The 15153-nt window shown below is 38.7% G+C and overlaps 1 protein-coding gene across 4 annotated transcripts in view; it reads left to right on the top strand.

The window, feature by feature from the left end:
- micu3a (mitochondrial calcium uptake family, member 3a) overlaps window positions 1-15153 on the top strand; it is a 178723-nt gene that overhangs the window by 81510 nt on the left and 82060 nt on the right. For all 4 annotated transcript variants that reach the window (XR_011885347.1, XM_072252655.1, XM_072252656.1 and 1 more), the window contains exon 4: window positions 4367-4445. Coding sequence is in view for 3 of the 4 variants with exons in the window: in XM_072252655.1 (XP_072108756.1) it covers window positions 4367-4445 (79 nt within the window). In the remaining variant the exon portion in view is untranslated. The remainder of the gene's footprint in view (window positions 1-4366; window positions 4446-15153) is intronic.

Genomic DNA, 15153 nt, shown 5'->3' with positions numbered 1-15153 from the left:
GTCCCCATTGTCTCTATTGTTGATTGGCCGAATCAATGCTATTAAAATTATTATTTTACCTAAATTTTTATATTTATTTCAAGTGGTACCAATTTTTATTCCTAAATCTGCTTTTGATACTATTGATTCTAAGATCTCCTCTTATATATGGCAGAATAAAAAATCCCAGGTTAAGTAAAAAATATTTATAGAAGTCCAAGAAAGATGGTGATTTAGCATTGCTGAATTTAAGATTTTATTACTGGGCAATTAATGTTCGATATTTAATATTTTGGATACAAAATTGGGATATAACTCCAAGTCTACAATGGGTAAACCTTGAAGAATACCCTGTACAAGGGTTTTCATTGGTTTCTATTTTAGGAACTTCACTTCCCTTTGTATTTTCTAAATTGAATAAACAATTGGTTAATCCAATAATTAAACATACATTACGAATATGGTTCCAATTTCGTATATTTTTTGGTTTGAACAAATTCATATTATCAAGCCGTATTATATCTAAATTTTTTTTTTTCCAACCCTTGGTTATGGATCAAGCCTTTTTGATATGGAAAATGAAGGGTATAACATGTTTCCGTGATTTATTTCTGGATAACTGTTTCCTGTCTTTTGAACAGTTATCTAATAAATATAATTTGCCCAGATTCCATTTTTTTAGGTATTTACAAATAAGAAACTTTTTAAATACCATGCTGCCTATGTTTCTGATTTCACACTCTACTGATAACTTGGACAAAATTTTAGGTTTAAATCCTTATCAGAAGGGATTAATAGCAATTATTTATGATACAATTATGAAAATACAGCCAGGTACATTTGATAAATTTAAAATGAATGGGAAAGGGAACTTCAACTTCGCCTACCTACAGAGAAATGGGAAAAAATCTTTCAATTAGCTAGCTCTTCCTCTATATGTGCTAAACATACGCTGATACAATTTAAGGTACTGCATAGGGCTCACGTGTCTAAAGATGAACTAGCTTGTTTTTACTCCCATATAAATCCTATTTGTGACAGATGTCACTCTGAGCTGGCTTCTTTGTCTCATATGTTTTGGTCCTGCCCTCACTTGGAAAAATTTTGGAAAGATATTTTTGATATAATTCAACAGTTTTGCGTTTTGATTTACAACCCCATCCTATTACGTCAATTTTTGGTTTGCCAATGACAGAGCATAGATCTCTATCCTCTTCAGCCTGTCGGATGATCGCATTTGTTACACTAATGGCCAGAAGATCCATTTTATTGAATTGGAAAGAGCCCAACCCCCCCCCCCACTACATTTCAATGGTTTTCCCAAACTATATCACGTTTAAATTTAGAAAAAATCAGAAGTGCCATTTTTGATCCTTTGGTTAAATTTGAAGAGACTTGGAAACAATTTATTCAATGTTTTTGTATGATGTAGTTTGACCTTTTTCGAATCCTTTTTATTAACTTAGAATATATGAATAGAGGAACGGAGCTGATGACATTAATGAATGTATTCGATCTAAAATATTGGTTCAGACTTGTTTTGTTCTGTTTGCCTTTTTTTGGGTTTAGTCATTAGTTTTTTGGGGGGGGGTTCTGTTTTTTTGGGGGGGGCTTCTTTGTAATATCCTTTTCTTTTTATTTTTTTTCCCCATGATTAACTATATCAAGAGTTTGGAAATCTATTACTCTTGTACTATTTGTAGTCTTATTTTTGTATATGTTTAATAACAAAAAGGTAATTCCATTCTCTTTGTATCACTTGTTATTATGTTTATGAACGTGAAAATTAATAAAAAAATTAAAAAAGGAAAAGAAAGAACTAGGGATCACTGTTTAAGAGGAGTTTAACACTGAAGGTAGATAATGTAATTTTTTTTGTGTCAGAAAGTCATGAGTCCTCTGAACTGTTCTTAAAAGGGAGGTGTAACCAAGAGTATTTCATATTTTTATGACAGTTGTGTAGATTCTTAGAAAGCAAGGATATTAAAAATTACTGAAGGCTGTGATGTGGAATTGAGGCTAAAATCAGATTTGCTGCAAATTATGGAAATTACTTAAATGTGAATGTTGTATATCTGCTCCCTATTCATTTATTCATATGTTTGTATATTAAATAACATAACTTAAACCCTTCATATAATTTTGATAAGTGTAAGGTAAAGCGTTTTGGGAAATCAAACAGTGGTGAGACCCATGCAGTAAATAGCACGATGATCAGGAATGTTGGTGAACAGCGGAACCTTTGGGTGCGTGTCTATAGTTCACTGAAAGGAGCAAAATCAGGGAGATAAGACAATACAAAATGTCATAAGGCATGCTCATCTTCATAGGCTATGGTATAGACTAAAGTTACAAAGCACTGGTTCAGCTACTAAGTGTTGTGTCAGTTTTGGCTGTCACATTACAGAAAGGATGTGATTGCGTTGGAGAGTGTGCAGATGGGATTCAACAGAATGTTGTCTGGATTGAAGAACTTATGGGAAAAGATCATATAGACTGGGTCTGTTTTCTCTGGAGTGAAGGAGACTGAGAGGTGACCTGATGGAGACATATAAAATTATAACAGGTATAAGGTAGATCTTTTCCCATGATAAGGGTATCAGAAACAAGAGGGCAAAGATTTAAGGTGAGAAGAAGATATTTTAAAGGGGATTAGAGAGTTTGTTTTACACAGTTGATATTTGAAACTTGCTGCCAGACGAGATGGTGGAGTCAAATGCCGTCACTACATTTAAAAAAACATTTGGACAGGCACTGACATAGAAGAACATTGGGCAAATGGAATGTTGATGGGTATGAAGGTTAGTATGGATGTGGTGAACCAAAGAGTCCATTTTTGTGCTGTGCAAATGTATGACTCTATAGCTCTGTGACTCTATGTTTGTTTACATCTAATACCGTTCAAGATTCCTTCAAAACTACTACAGAAAAATTGCCTGGATAATTAGTGTGCAGCTGCAAAATAAACTTTTGTAATGTAATTTCTCTATTAATGTAACAGCTAGTGGGTCGAATAATTTACTTAAAAAGTATTAATTATATGTACATATTTGGCTTCCTGAGTTCATTTATACCTCTGTTTTTGTCACCTTCAGTTTCAATCACAGTGGATTCCAGTTAACTGGGACAGGCACTTATTTGGGATAACTAAACGAACAAAAACTAATTGAGAAAATAAACCATTTATTTATTTGGAACAAAATACCACTTAGCTGAGACAGGAGACTTGCTGAACAGTTTCTAACTAGCGTTAGATGTGTGCACTTGTGTATCCGTTAGACACTACACCATGCTTAGAGCGAACAGTTTTCAGTAGCGTCAGTTGCATGTGTTTGTCTTCAAAAAGCAGTGATATTTGGCGAGGAATAACCAGTAAGACAATTCAGAACTGTTTTGTTCACCGCAGCTTAAAGCTTTCAGGCTTGGAGATGGCGGAAATGCTGACAGTGAAAATGAAATGATTTCACTACTTCAAGTTAGGAACTACAAAGCATTTGAAGGTATCAGCAATCATCTTGAATGTTACAGTGAAAATGAAGATTTGAAGGATGCAATCAGGGAAAAGATTGTATGAAGTCAGTCCATTATCTGCACTGACTTTGTTCATTTACAGTCAATCAAAAGGTCACAGCAGTATACACTGGATGAATTCCTCCGTTGATAACTATTAGTAACTAATACATAGTTTTATAGTGCTGTCATATTATTGGCAGTGTTCTAATTTGTTCTGCGTTTCATTTAAATACTTAACTTGTTACTCAAATGATAGTTTGTCTTTTTTTATATACCTTTTTAATTTCCTGTGAAACTTTGGCTAATTGGGAGAGCCACTTAATTGGAACAAAATGTACTGGTCCTGATGTATCCCAATTAACTGGATTCCACAGTATTTCAATTATTTCTTGGCTAGTCTGCTTCAGCCATATAACTTCAGCTCATTCAAATTAATGCTGCACGTGTGTAACTCTCATCAGTATGTTTTAATGATCACTTACTCCCCTCTGTGTGTAATTCACCCACCAACATTACACATTACTTATCTCTCCAGTATGCTCTTCCATTGCCCACTTTTGATGCCCTTGCCACCTAAACTCCAACTTCAGTTCCATTTCTCATTCTCCTTCGCTACCTTTAAGACACACCTTAATACTGAAATAAAAATAGAAATGCTCAACAGGTCAGGCCACTTCTATGGGAAAAAAAGTCCTGAACCTAATAGCATACCTCTAACATTCACAAAACTTTATTGATCAATGTTGGATCAGAAAATTGTGATTCAACACCTTCACTAAAATATTTAAGGAGCTATTTGAACTTGCAAATAAATAACTATGAAAAGAGAAATGTTTGAATAATTTTTTCACAAGGAATCACATGTAACTTACAGGATTTAGAAAATATGCTTGCAGAAACTCCTCCAGTATGGAAAGGCTCTTCAAGACTCTTTCGAACTCTGCGTGATAGGGGTGAGTAAAATTCTCTTGATAACTTGTTACCACTTTGTTATTCATTGTGAATGTATGATAATTGAGGTCATAAAGAAGGGATATTTGTGATCAAAAACAAAGAAAAACTGCAAATGCTGGAAAACTGACATTAAAATACAAAATTAATTCCTCTGAAGAAAAATCATTGAACTTAAATGCTAATTGTTCACTCTCCTCACCTTACCAGATGATTATTTCTGGAATTCTATGATTTTATTTATGTGTATGCTCAACAATGTTTAATTGGCTTTGCTCTTTGGGTACCACCAGCCTTTTTATAATTCCATTGAAAATGCATACATTTAAATTAAGCTCCATTTATAATAACAACAACAGTAGGTGCATCAACAGGAGCCTGAAGCAAAGGATTTTTAAGTGGAATACTTGCATTGAGAACTGCTTATACTAGGGAAGTTCATTGTAGCTGAAAGTTTTTTTTTCTTACCTTTTTTTTTCATTTTAATAGTTGGGAGAAAATCTCTGTCACATTTCTAGATTGCATTCCATCAACCAGAATCTTAAGCTGTAAAAGTTTTAAAGTTACTCACACAGTTAGTTTTGCTGAACTTCGAAACTTGATATCACGTTGTCCAACAAAATCACAATTATGTTTATACTTATGTAAAATTATTCCAAGGCTCTGTGAAGACACAACTTGGGAATTGAATACTAAGCCCAGGAAAAATCTAAAAGATAAAACTGAATATTTAGAGGAAGTTTTTAAAGGAGAAGTGAAAGGAAGAAAGGCAGTGGGTCGAGAATGGTGTATCCAGAATTGTGGATACAATGTAAGAAGACTCTGGAAATGATGAAGTGAAAGGGAAGTGGACAAGATGTACTATGTGTAGAGTTTGTTCAGGATGTGGCGAGCCCATGAAGTGTTAGAAGATATGAAAGGTAGAATAGTTGCTTTGGAATAAGGCCATAATAAGATTTGGAGCTTAATGCCCGTAGTGAATCCAAACAGCATCAGTGACCAGGCTTTTGGTGAGTAAATGCCATTTCATAACACTTTCACCAACTTTTTTCATCACTTTTTGATAACTGAAAGTTCGCTAATGGGACAGTAATTAACTGAATTGTATTTGTCATGCTTTTCCTGTGGGCAAGGTATATTTTAGACAATTTTTCCATTTTGCTGAGAAGAGGTCAATATCGTCATTGTGTTGGAGAATCTTGACTGGAGATGAGGTTTGTGCTGGACCTGGAGCATAAGTCTTCAACACCCCAGCTGCAATGTTGTTAAGCTCCATATCCTTTGTAGCCAGTGCGTTTAGATATTATTGCTAACTTGTGAAGTGTTGAAACAATTCAATTTAGTTAAAACCTGGCTTCTGTGAGAGGAATCTCAGGAGACAGAGCTAGATCATCCCATTCAGCACTTCTTACTGATGTTTACAAACTCATCAGTCACTCTTGCTTTTTGTTCTCAGTGTGGATCCTGCATCATTAAGAATAAATATCTCCATGGGGTCTTCTCTCCATGGACATCACCATTCTCTGCTGGATGTTGCAGGTATCCAGAATCTGGATCTGTTCTGTTGTTTATGAAACTAATTAACTTTACCTCTTGCATGTTGTTTATGCTGTCTAATATCAAAACAATCCTGGGCTGTAACTAATAGGTTGGGATTGAACATAGAACAGAACAATAACAAGCACTTAAGCCCTCAATGTTGTGCCAAGCTAATTAAACTAGTAACTAAAAGCCTAACTAAACTAGTCCTTCCTGCCCGTACAAGTTCATATCCCTCCATTCTATGCATATTCATATGACTCTTTAAAAGTTTCTTAAACTTTTGTGGTTGTCGTGGTCGTGTCTCTGGCACTGAGACTGGACCCTCAGCTCAGAAAGGAAGGAGGGAAAAGAGGAGAGCAGTAGTGATAGGGGATTCGATAGTTGGGGGATAGATAAGAGGTTCTTTGGGAGAGAGCAAGAGTCCCGGATGGTCTGTTGCCTCCATGGTGCCAAGGTCCGCAATATCTCGGATCGAGTTCTCGGTATTTGTAGGAGAGGCGATGAGCAGCCAGATGTCGTCCACGTGGGGACCAATGACATAGATTGGAGTAGGGATGAGGTCCTGAAGAAGGAATATAGGGAGTTAGGATAGGAGTTAAAAAGCAGGACCTCAAGGGTGGTAATCTCAGGATTGCTGCCTGTGCCACGAGACAGAGAGGGTAGGACCAGGAAGTTATGGCAGATGAATGCATGGCTGAAGAGTTGGTGCAGGGGGCAGGGGTTCAGATTTCTGGATCACTGAGATCTCTTCTGGGGAAGGTCTGACTTGTACAAAAAGGACGGACTGCACCTGAACTGGAAAGGGACCAACATCCTGGCGGGCAGGTTTGCTAGAGCTGTTGGGGAGGGTTTAACCTAGTTTGGCAGGGGAGTGGAATGAGAATGTGAGTGCAGAGTTTAGGGTAGAAGGACAAGGCCATGATGCTATGTGTTCTGAGTTGGTGAAGAAGGACAGGCTGGGGACAAAGCATAAATGTAGCCAGTTAGAGGGGTTGAAATGTGTCTATTTCGACGCTAGGAGTATTAGGAATAAGGGGGGTGAACTTCAGTACGTGGTACTACGATGTTGTGGCCGTTACTGAACCTTGGCTGGAGGAAGGGCAGGATTGGCTGATGCAGGTATCGGGGTTTAGGGTTTTTAAAAGGAATAGGGTGGGAGGTAGAAAGGTGGGGGGAGTAGCATTACTGGTCAGGGATAGTATCACGGCTATAGAAAGGGAGGACGCTGCAGAGGGAGTGTCCACTGAGTCGGTGTGGGTGGAAGTCAGAAATAGGAAGGGATCAATCACTGTGCTGGGAGTAGTCTGTAGGCCCCCAAATAGCCCTCGGGACACCGAGAAGCAGATAAGCAGGCAGATTTTAGAATGGTGCAGGAAATACAGGGTTGTAGTTATGGGTGATTTCAACTTCCCTCATATTGACTGGCGTCGCCTGACTGCAAGGGGGACAGATGGGGCTGAATTTGTCAAGTGTGTTCAAGAGGGATTCCTGACACAGTATGTGGACCGACCAATGAGAGGAGAGGCCATACTGGATCTAGTTCTGAATAATGAACCTAGTCAGGTGGCAGACCTCTTGGTGGGGGAGCATTTTGGTGAGAGTGACCCCAACTCCCTTAGCTTCAGCATAGCTATGGAAAAGAATAAAAACAGACAAAATGGGAAAGTGCTTAACTGGGGAAGGTCTAACCATGAAGGGATGAGGCAGGAACTAGTGAGAGTGAATTGGAAACAGATGTTCAAGGGTGAAAGCACAGAAGTAATGTGGAGGAAATTTAGGGACCACTTGTGCTGGGTTCAGGATAGGTTTGTCCCACTGAGACAAGGAAAAAAATGGTAGGAAAAGGGGACCGTGGCTGACAAAACACGTGAGGCAACTCGTCAAGAGGAAGAAGGAAGCATATGTTAGATATAAGAAGCAGGAAGCAGGAGGGGCTCATGAGAAATATAGGGTAGCCAGGAAGGATCTTAAGAAAGGACTTAGGAGAGCTCGAAGGGGGCATGAGATTAAGGCCTTGGCATGTAGAATTAAGGAGAACCGCAAGGCGTTCTATGCGTATGTGACGAACAGAAAGATGACAAGAATGAAGGTGGGGCCGCTAAAGGATAAAGAAGGCAACATGTGCCTGGAGGCGGATGAGGTTGGGGAGGTCCTAAATGAATACTTTGCTTCAGTATTCACAAGTGAAAAGGACCTTGATCAGGGTGAGGTCGAAATAGAACAGGCCTGTGTGCAGGACGATGTGGAGATTAAGGAAGAAGTGTTGGATCTCCTTAAAAACATCAAGATCGATAAGTCCCCAGGGTTGGATGTGATGTACCCCAGGTTGCTGTGGGAAGTGAGAAAAGAGATCACTGGAGCAGTCACTATGATCTTTGAATCCTCTTTGGCTGCAGGGGAGGTGCTGGAGGATTGGAGAATGGCAAATGTAGTTCCCTTGTTTAAAAAGGTAATAGGGAGAAACCTGGGAACTATAGACCAGTGAGTCTTACGTCAGTGGTCAGCAAACTATTGGAAAGGATTCTTAAGGATAGGATCTATGAGCATTTGGAGAAGTACAGTCTACTCAAGGATAGTCAACATGGCTTTGTGAAGGGAAGGTCGTGCCTCACGAGCCTAATTGAGTTTCTTGAAGAGGTAACAAAAGAAATTGATGAGGGTAGGACGGTAGATGTGGTCTACATGGATTTTAGCAAGGAATTTGACACGGTCCTCCACGAGAGGCTCATCCATAAGTCATGAGGCATGAGATCCGTGGAACCTTGGCTGTTTGGATAAAAAATTGGCTTACAAGAAGAAAGCAGAGGGTAATAGTGGAAGGAAAGTATTCTGCCTAGAGGTTGGTGACTAGTGGAGTGCCGCAAGGATCTGTCCTGGGACCCCTGCTCTTTGTGATTTTATAAATGACTTGGATGAAGAGGCGGAAGGATGGGTGAGTAAGTTTGCGGATGACACGAAGATTGGAGGAGTTGTGGATGGAGCTGTAGATTCTCGAAGGTTACAAGAGGATATAGACAGGATGCTGAGTTGGGCAGAAAAGTGGCAGATGGAGTTCAATCTGGATAAGTGTGAGGTGATGCATTTTGGAAGGACAAACCAGAAGGCTGAGTACAGGTTTAATGGTCGGTTACTTAAGAGTGTGGATGAACAGAGGGACCTTGGAGTTCAAATCCATACATCCCTCAAGGTCACTGCACAAGTTGATAGGATAGTTATGAAGGTCTGTGGGATGCTAGGCTTCATTAATAGGGGGATTGAGTTCAAGAGTAGAGAGGTCATGTTGCAACTCTACAAATCTCTGGTGAGACCACACTTAAGAGTATTGTGTTCAGTTCTGGTCACCTCATTATAGGAAGGATGTGGAAGCTATGGAGAGGGTGCAGAGGAGATTTACCAGTATGTTGCCTGGATTGGAAAACAAGTCTTATGAGGCAGGGTTAGCAGAGCTGAGACTTTCCTCTTTGGAGTGTAGAAGGATGAGAGGGGACTTGATAGAGGTCTACAAGATTATGAGAGGCATAGATAGGGTGGATAGCCAGTACCTGTTTCCCAGGGCACAAATAGCAAACACCAGAGGGCATATGTACCAAGTTAAGGGAGGGAAGTTTAGGGGAGACATCAGGGTTAAGTTTTATACACAGAGGGTTGTGGGTGCCTAGAATGACTTGCCTGGGATGGTGATGGAGGCTAAAACATTAGGGGTATTTAAGAGCCTCTTGGACGGGCACATGGGTGAAAGAAAAATAGAGGGTTACAGGGTAGTGTGGGTTTAATACTTTAAGGAATATATGGGTCGGCAGAACATCGAGGGCTGAAGGGCCTGTACTGAGCTGCAGTATTCTAGTGTCTAGTGTCTAAACACCCGTATTATATTTGCCTCATTCCAGGCAGCCACCACTCTCTGTTTTTAAAAAAAACTGAAGTGCCATGTACATCTCCTTTGAATTCAACCCCTCTCACCTTAAATATGTACCCTCTCATATTAGACATTTTGATGCTGAGTAAAAGATATTGTCTGTCTATTTATACCTTTCATAATCTTATACCTTCTAATCTAGGAACGTCCTGGTAAAGCACCTCTACATGCTGACATCCTGCACAAAGTTTCCACGTATTCTCTCTTATGTTGTAACCAGAACTGAATGCAACACTCAGGTTCACAAAAATGATTCCAGGATTGAATGCCCTGTCATATGAAAAGCGTTTGATGGCTCTGGGCCTGTTTCAGGAATTCAGAAGAATGAGGAGTGACCTCATTGAACTCTTATCAAATAGGGAACGGTCTTGATAGAGTGGATGTGGAGAGGATGTTTCCTACGGTGGGAGAGTCTAGGACCAGAGGACACAGCCTCAGAATAGAGGAGCGTTATTTTAGAATGGAGATGAGGAGGAATTTCTTTAGCCAGAGAGTGGAATTCTATGCCACAGGTAGCTGTAGAGGCAAAGTCTTTATGTATATTTAAGGCAGAGGTTGATAGATTATTGATTAGACATGGTATGAAGGGATATTGGGAAAAGGCAGGAGGTTGGGGCTGAGAAGAAAATTAGATCAGCCATGATGAAATGGAGCAGATTGGATGGGCTAAATGGCCTAATTCTGCTCCTATATCTTTAGTGTAGATGCTGCCTGACTTGCTGAGTTCTTCCAGCATTTTGTGTGTGTTGCTTTGGATTTCTAGCATCTGCAGACTTTCTTGTTTTCATACTTCGTTAGTGTATTTAATAAGTTATGATTGGTCCCTGGATCACTAGTCTGTTTCTTGATTCCAGAACCAGCATGGGGTATTAGGTCCTTTGGGAGGCTACTGCAGCCTCAACAGCACTTCTCTTGGTTAACACATGCATCTAATATATCGGTGATATCATTGTCCATATCTTGAAATTTTCAACAAATCAAGGAATTATTCTAGATTAGATGTCATAGAAATTGTTTAAAATCTGCGAAGGGTAAAAGTGTTTGAAAAATATTGCTTTTATATGGAGGAAAATTTATCGAATATAAAACATCTTCAGTCTTTATCAAAAGTTCTGTCGTAGCTGGAGACAAATATCTAAAAGTTTTAAATCATTATTTCTACTGAAAAATGGCGTAACCTTCAGGAAATACAACAATAAATTTTGAAAGAATCATAGGATGTATTTTTCCACTTTTACGCAGTTGAGTTTTGCATTAAAGTAGCTTATGGTGTTTTCTATTTTTTTAAGATAAAGTAATACTTGATCCTCAAAAAAGAGTTTTGTGATTTGACATCAGTATTTTGAATTATTGGAACATTTGGAAATGCTTATATTTACTGTACAAGTTTTATCTAAATTTGTAAAAGTAAATTTTTCCAAACAAAAGTGTAGTCTATTGTAATTTCAGGAACATAATCCATCAAGGTAATTGGAAAAATGGTAAAATTACTGTGATTTTCATACCTTTGGTTGGAGTTTGTGATTTTAAAAACCTTAGATTTCCAGAATGTTGCTCATTGTTGAGGGATAAAGCTGCCATTAGAGCTTTGAGGAGTTATTCCAACACTGTGAATACCTGTGATGTAGGTACTTTTCCACACCAAGACCGAATTGCTGTGTTGGAACTGAAACTGAGCACCAGAACTAGGTTGAAACCTGTTAATCCTGGTGTTGAGTTTCAAACCAAAGCAAAATCACTCACAAAGGTATTATGTTGGCCGTCAAACAAACATCATTTTTACGTAGATGGCCTTGTGAAGGCACTCGAGAATGCCTAAGTCTATTTGAGGTCCCTGACTAGCAAGACTTTTTTTATGTTCTTAATTCTATTCACAGTAATCAGTATTAACTGTTAGAATAGCATTGAGTTACAATGTATGTAAGAAAGCTTTTTGTGAGGTGTTGCTGTGGAATTTTTCAACTTAACGACATCTATTTAACCTTCTGTCTTGTCAGTGTCAATTATTTGAACAAGAATTTAAAGGCATTCACAAAGAAACACAACAACACTTTGTAATTCAGTAGGCATTAAGTATTTTCATTTATATAAACATTGATTATACTTGGAGGGAATATAGTCAAAGAGTAGTAATATCACACTCATGACTGGAGGAAAAAAATTTTACATTTGAATCTGCAGGTTCATATATAATCATACAAGACCAAATTTATTGAGAATGTATCTATTACCCAATCTATTTCAAGCTCTTGCATGAATGAATTTTGCACGATTTTAAGGTGTGGTGTCACATGCCATTTGATACCACCCTGCTAGCTCACAGCTTTCATGTTTATGCACATCATATTTCACGAAGACCTATGTGCAAATATTCAGAACTGTGTGACCTCTGCATAAGCAATAAAGTTAGGTTTTAGATTAAATTCCTTCCCATTGTGAGTTATAGAGAAACTCATTAACTTCAACATCTATTTTTTAAAAATTTGTTCAAAAAGTTGATATGTGTTTAATCAATCTTGTGTTCTATCTAGTGATATTAATACAGCTTTGTTACCCATTCTCTACTACTACTACTGCAAAAGGTATAGTTGTACAGTGTTTTAATCTTGAGCAAAAATGTATATTTCAAACAATAATTATCAGTTAATCAACTTGCATTTAGGTCACACAATTATTTACAAAAGGGCAAATAGCACAAAATATTTTTCATTATTGCTTACCAAGTTTTGCTGCACAGGTCAGCTGTTCAACAAATATCAGGTGTTCAATGAGCAATTTACAGTCTATTGAGTTTCAATTGTATAATGCACTCAAACATCCAAGTAATATAAGATACCTTTGCAGTATGATCTTTGTACGTTGATTAATAAACAATGAGTTGCCTGATACCAGCACTTCCAATGGCCTATTTTTTAGAACTATAGACAAGGATAACATTCTTTTCTAAGGTACTCAAAAGGCACTTCACTGGAATGTAATGAAACAAAAATTGACACCAAGCCAAAGGAGACTTCAGAAAGGGTGACCAGAAACTTGGTTGAGGACAAGAGTTTGAGGAATGCTTCAGGGAGTGGTAAAATGAAAAATATGGGGAGGGATTTCAGGAACTTTAAGTCTAGGCAGCTGCATGTTTGGATGACAGTGATGAAGGTGTGAAAGAAATTCTGAGTAGGAGGCACAGAGTCAATGGAGATACTTTTGAGGAGATTATCATAGTAAAACCATAAGACATATGAGCAGAATTAGGCCATTTGTTCCGTCGAGTATGCTCTACCATTCCATCACGGCTGACTTATTATCCCTCTACACTCCATTCTCCTGCCTTCTCCCTGTAAACTTTGATACCAGGCTAATCAAGGGCCTATCAACCTCCGATAACTTGGCCTCCACAGATGTCTGTGGCAATGAATTCCATTGATTTGCCACCCTCTGGCTAGAGAAATTCCCTCTCATTTCTGTTCTAGATGGGCATCCCTCTATTCTAGACACCCCCCCCCCCCAAAAACTATAGGAAAAATTCCTCTCCACATCCACTCTATTTAGGCCTTTCAGTATTCAGTAAGTTGCAATGAGGCATTAAGACTTGTATTAAACATTGCTCATGATTCCAAGTTTACATAATTTATCTCTAAATCTATGTCACATTTACTGTCTCTTATTACCTATTCACATTGCATAGCATCATCAGCTAATTACAAAAAATAGCCATTTCATATTAATACACCCATGAGTATGTGGCTAGGTACAACTCAACAGCATCTATAAATTAACTAATGACGCAAATATTTGACAGAATTTCAGATGTGAACAAGGAGGTTACAAGAGTGAGATAGATCAGCTGGTTGAGTGGTGTTGCAGCAACCTTGTGTTCAATGTCAGTATAACCAAGGAATTGATAGTGGACTTCAGGAAGGGGAAGTGAGGGAACACACACCAGTGCTCATGGAGGGATCAGAAGTGGAAAGGGTGAGCAATTTCAAGTTCCTGGGTGTCAGCATCTTTTGACGATCTATCCTCTTTCCAGTGTATTGATACAATTACAAAAAAGGCACACCTGTGGGTATGTTTCATTAGGAACTTAAGGAAATTTGGTATATCACCAAAGATACTACCAAATTTCTACAGATGTAGCGTAGAGAACATTCCAAATGGTTCTATCACCAGAGGGGCCATTGCTCAGGACTGGAAAAAGCTGCAGAAAATTGTAAACTCATTCAGCTCCATCATGAGCACTAGCCTCCCCTGCATTCAGGACACATTCAGAAGATAATGTCTGAAAAAAGCAGCATTCATCATTGAATTAAATTGACTTCATTTCTTACTTCCTTCTTATACATGAGTAAAAATCTTTACGTTTCTATCTAAATGTGCAATGTGCGATTTATAGTAATTCATAATAAATAGTATGTACAATAGGACGGTCAATATAACATAGAACAGTTGTGTCAGCATGAATTAATCAGTCTGATGGCCTGGTGGAAGAAGCTGTCCCGGAACCTGTTGGTCCTGGCTTTTATACTGCGGTACCGTTTCCCAGATGGTAGCAGCTGTAACAGTTTGTGATTGGTGTGACTTGGGACCCCAATGATCCTTTGGGCCCTTTTCGCACACCTGTCTTTCTAAATGTCCTGAATATTGGGAAGTTCACATCTACAGATGCACTGGGTGGTCCGCATCACTCTGCAGAGTCCTGTGATTAGGGGAAGTACAGTTCCCATACCAGGCAGTGATTAAGAACTCCCATCACCCAGGATATGACTTGTTCTCTTTTCTACCATCAAGGAAGAGGTACAGGAGCCTGAAGAGACAAATGTTTCAAGTACAGCTTCCTCCCCTCCACTGTCAGATTTCTGAATGGACAATGAACCCATTAACACTACCTCAGAATTTTCCTTTTTTCTCTTTTTGCCCCACTTATTTAATTTTGTGTGTGTGTGTGTGTGTGTGTGTGTGTGTGTGTGGAGTAATACATCATCATCATCATTATGTACCATGTCGTATGATGTAGGTGATCATGATCCCATCCATAACCATGACTGTTCTTGGCAAATTTTCTTACAGAAGTGGTTTGCCATTACTTTCTTCTAGGCAGTGTCTTTACAAGATGAATACAATAGAGTATTTTAAGACAGGGGTCTCCAACCATTTTTGCACCACGGTTTAATATTGACAATATTCTTGCGGACCGGCCGACGGGCGGGGGGGGGGGGGGAGGGGGGGGGTGTTCAAGTAGGATTGCCAACTTTCTCACT

Source organism: Mobula birostris, chromosome 3, assembly GCF_030028105.1.
Source record: "Mobula birostris isolate sMobBir1 chromosome 3, sMobBir1.hap1, whole genome shotgun sequence".
Taxonomy (NCBI): domain Eukaryota; kingdom Metazoa; phylum Chordata; class Chondrichthyes; order Myliobatiformes; family Myliobatidae; genus Mobula; species Mobula birostris.
Note: the sequence above shows the minus strand (reverse complement) of the source record. Positions and strands in the feature narration are given on the sequence as shown.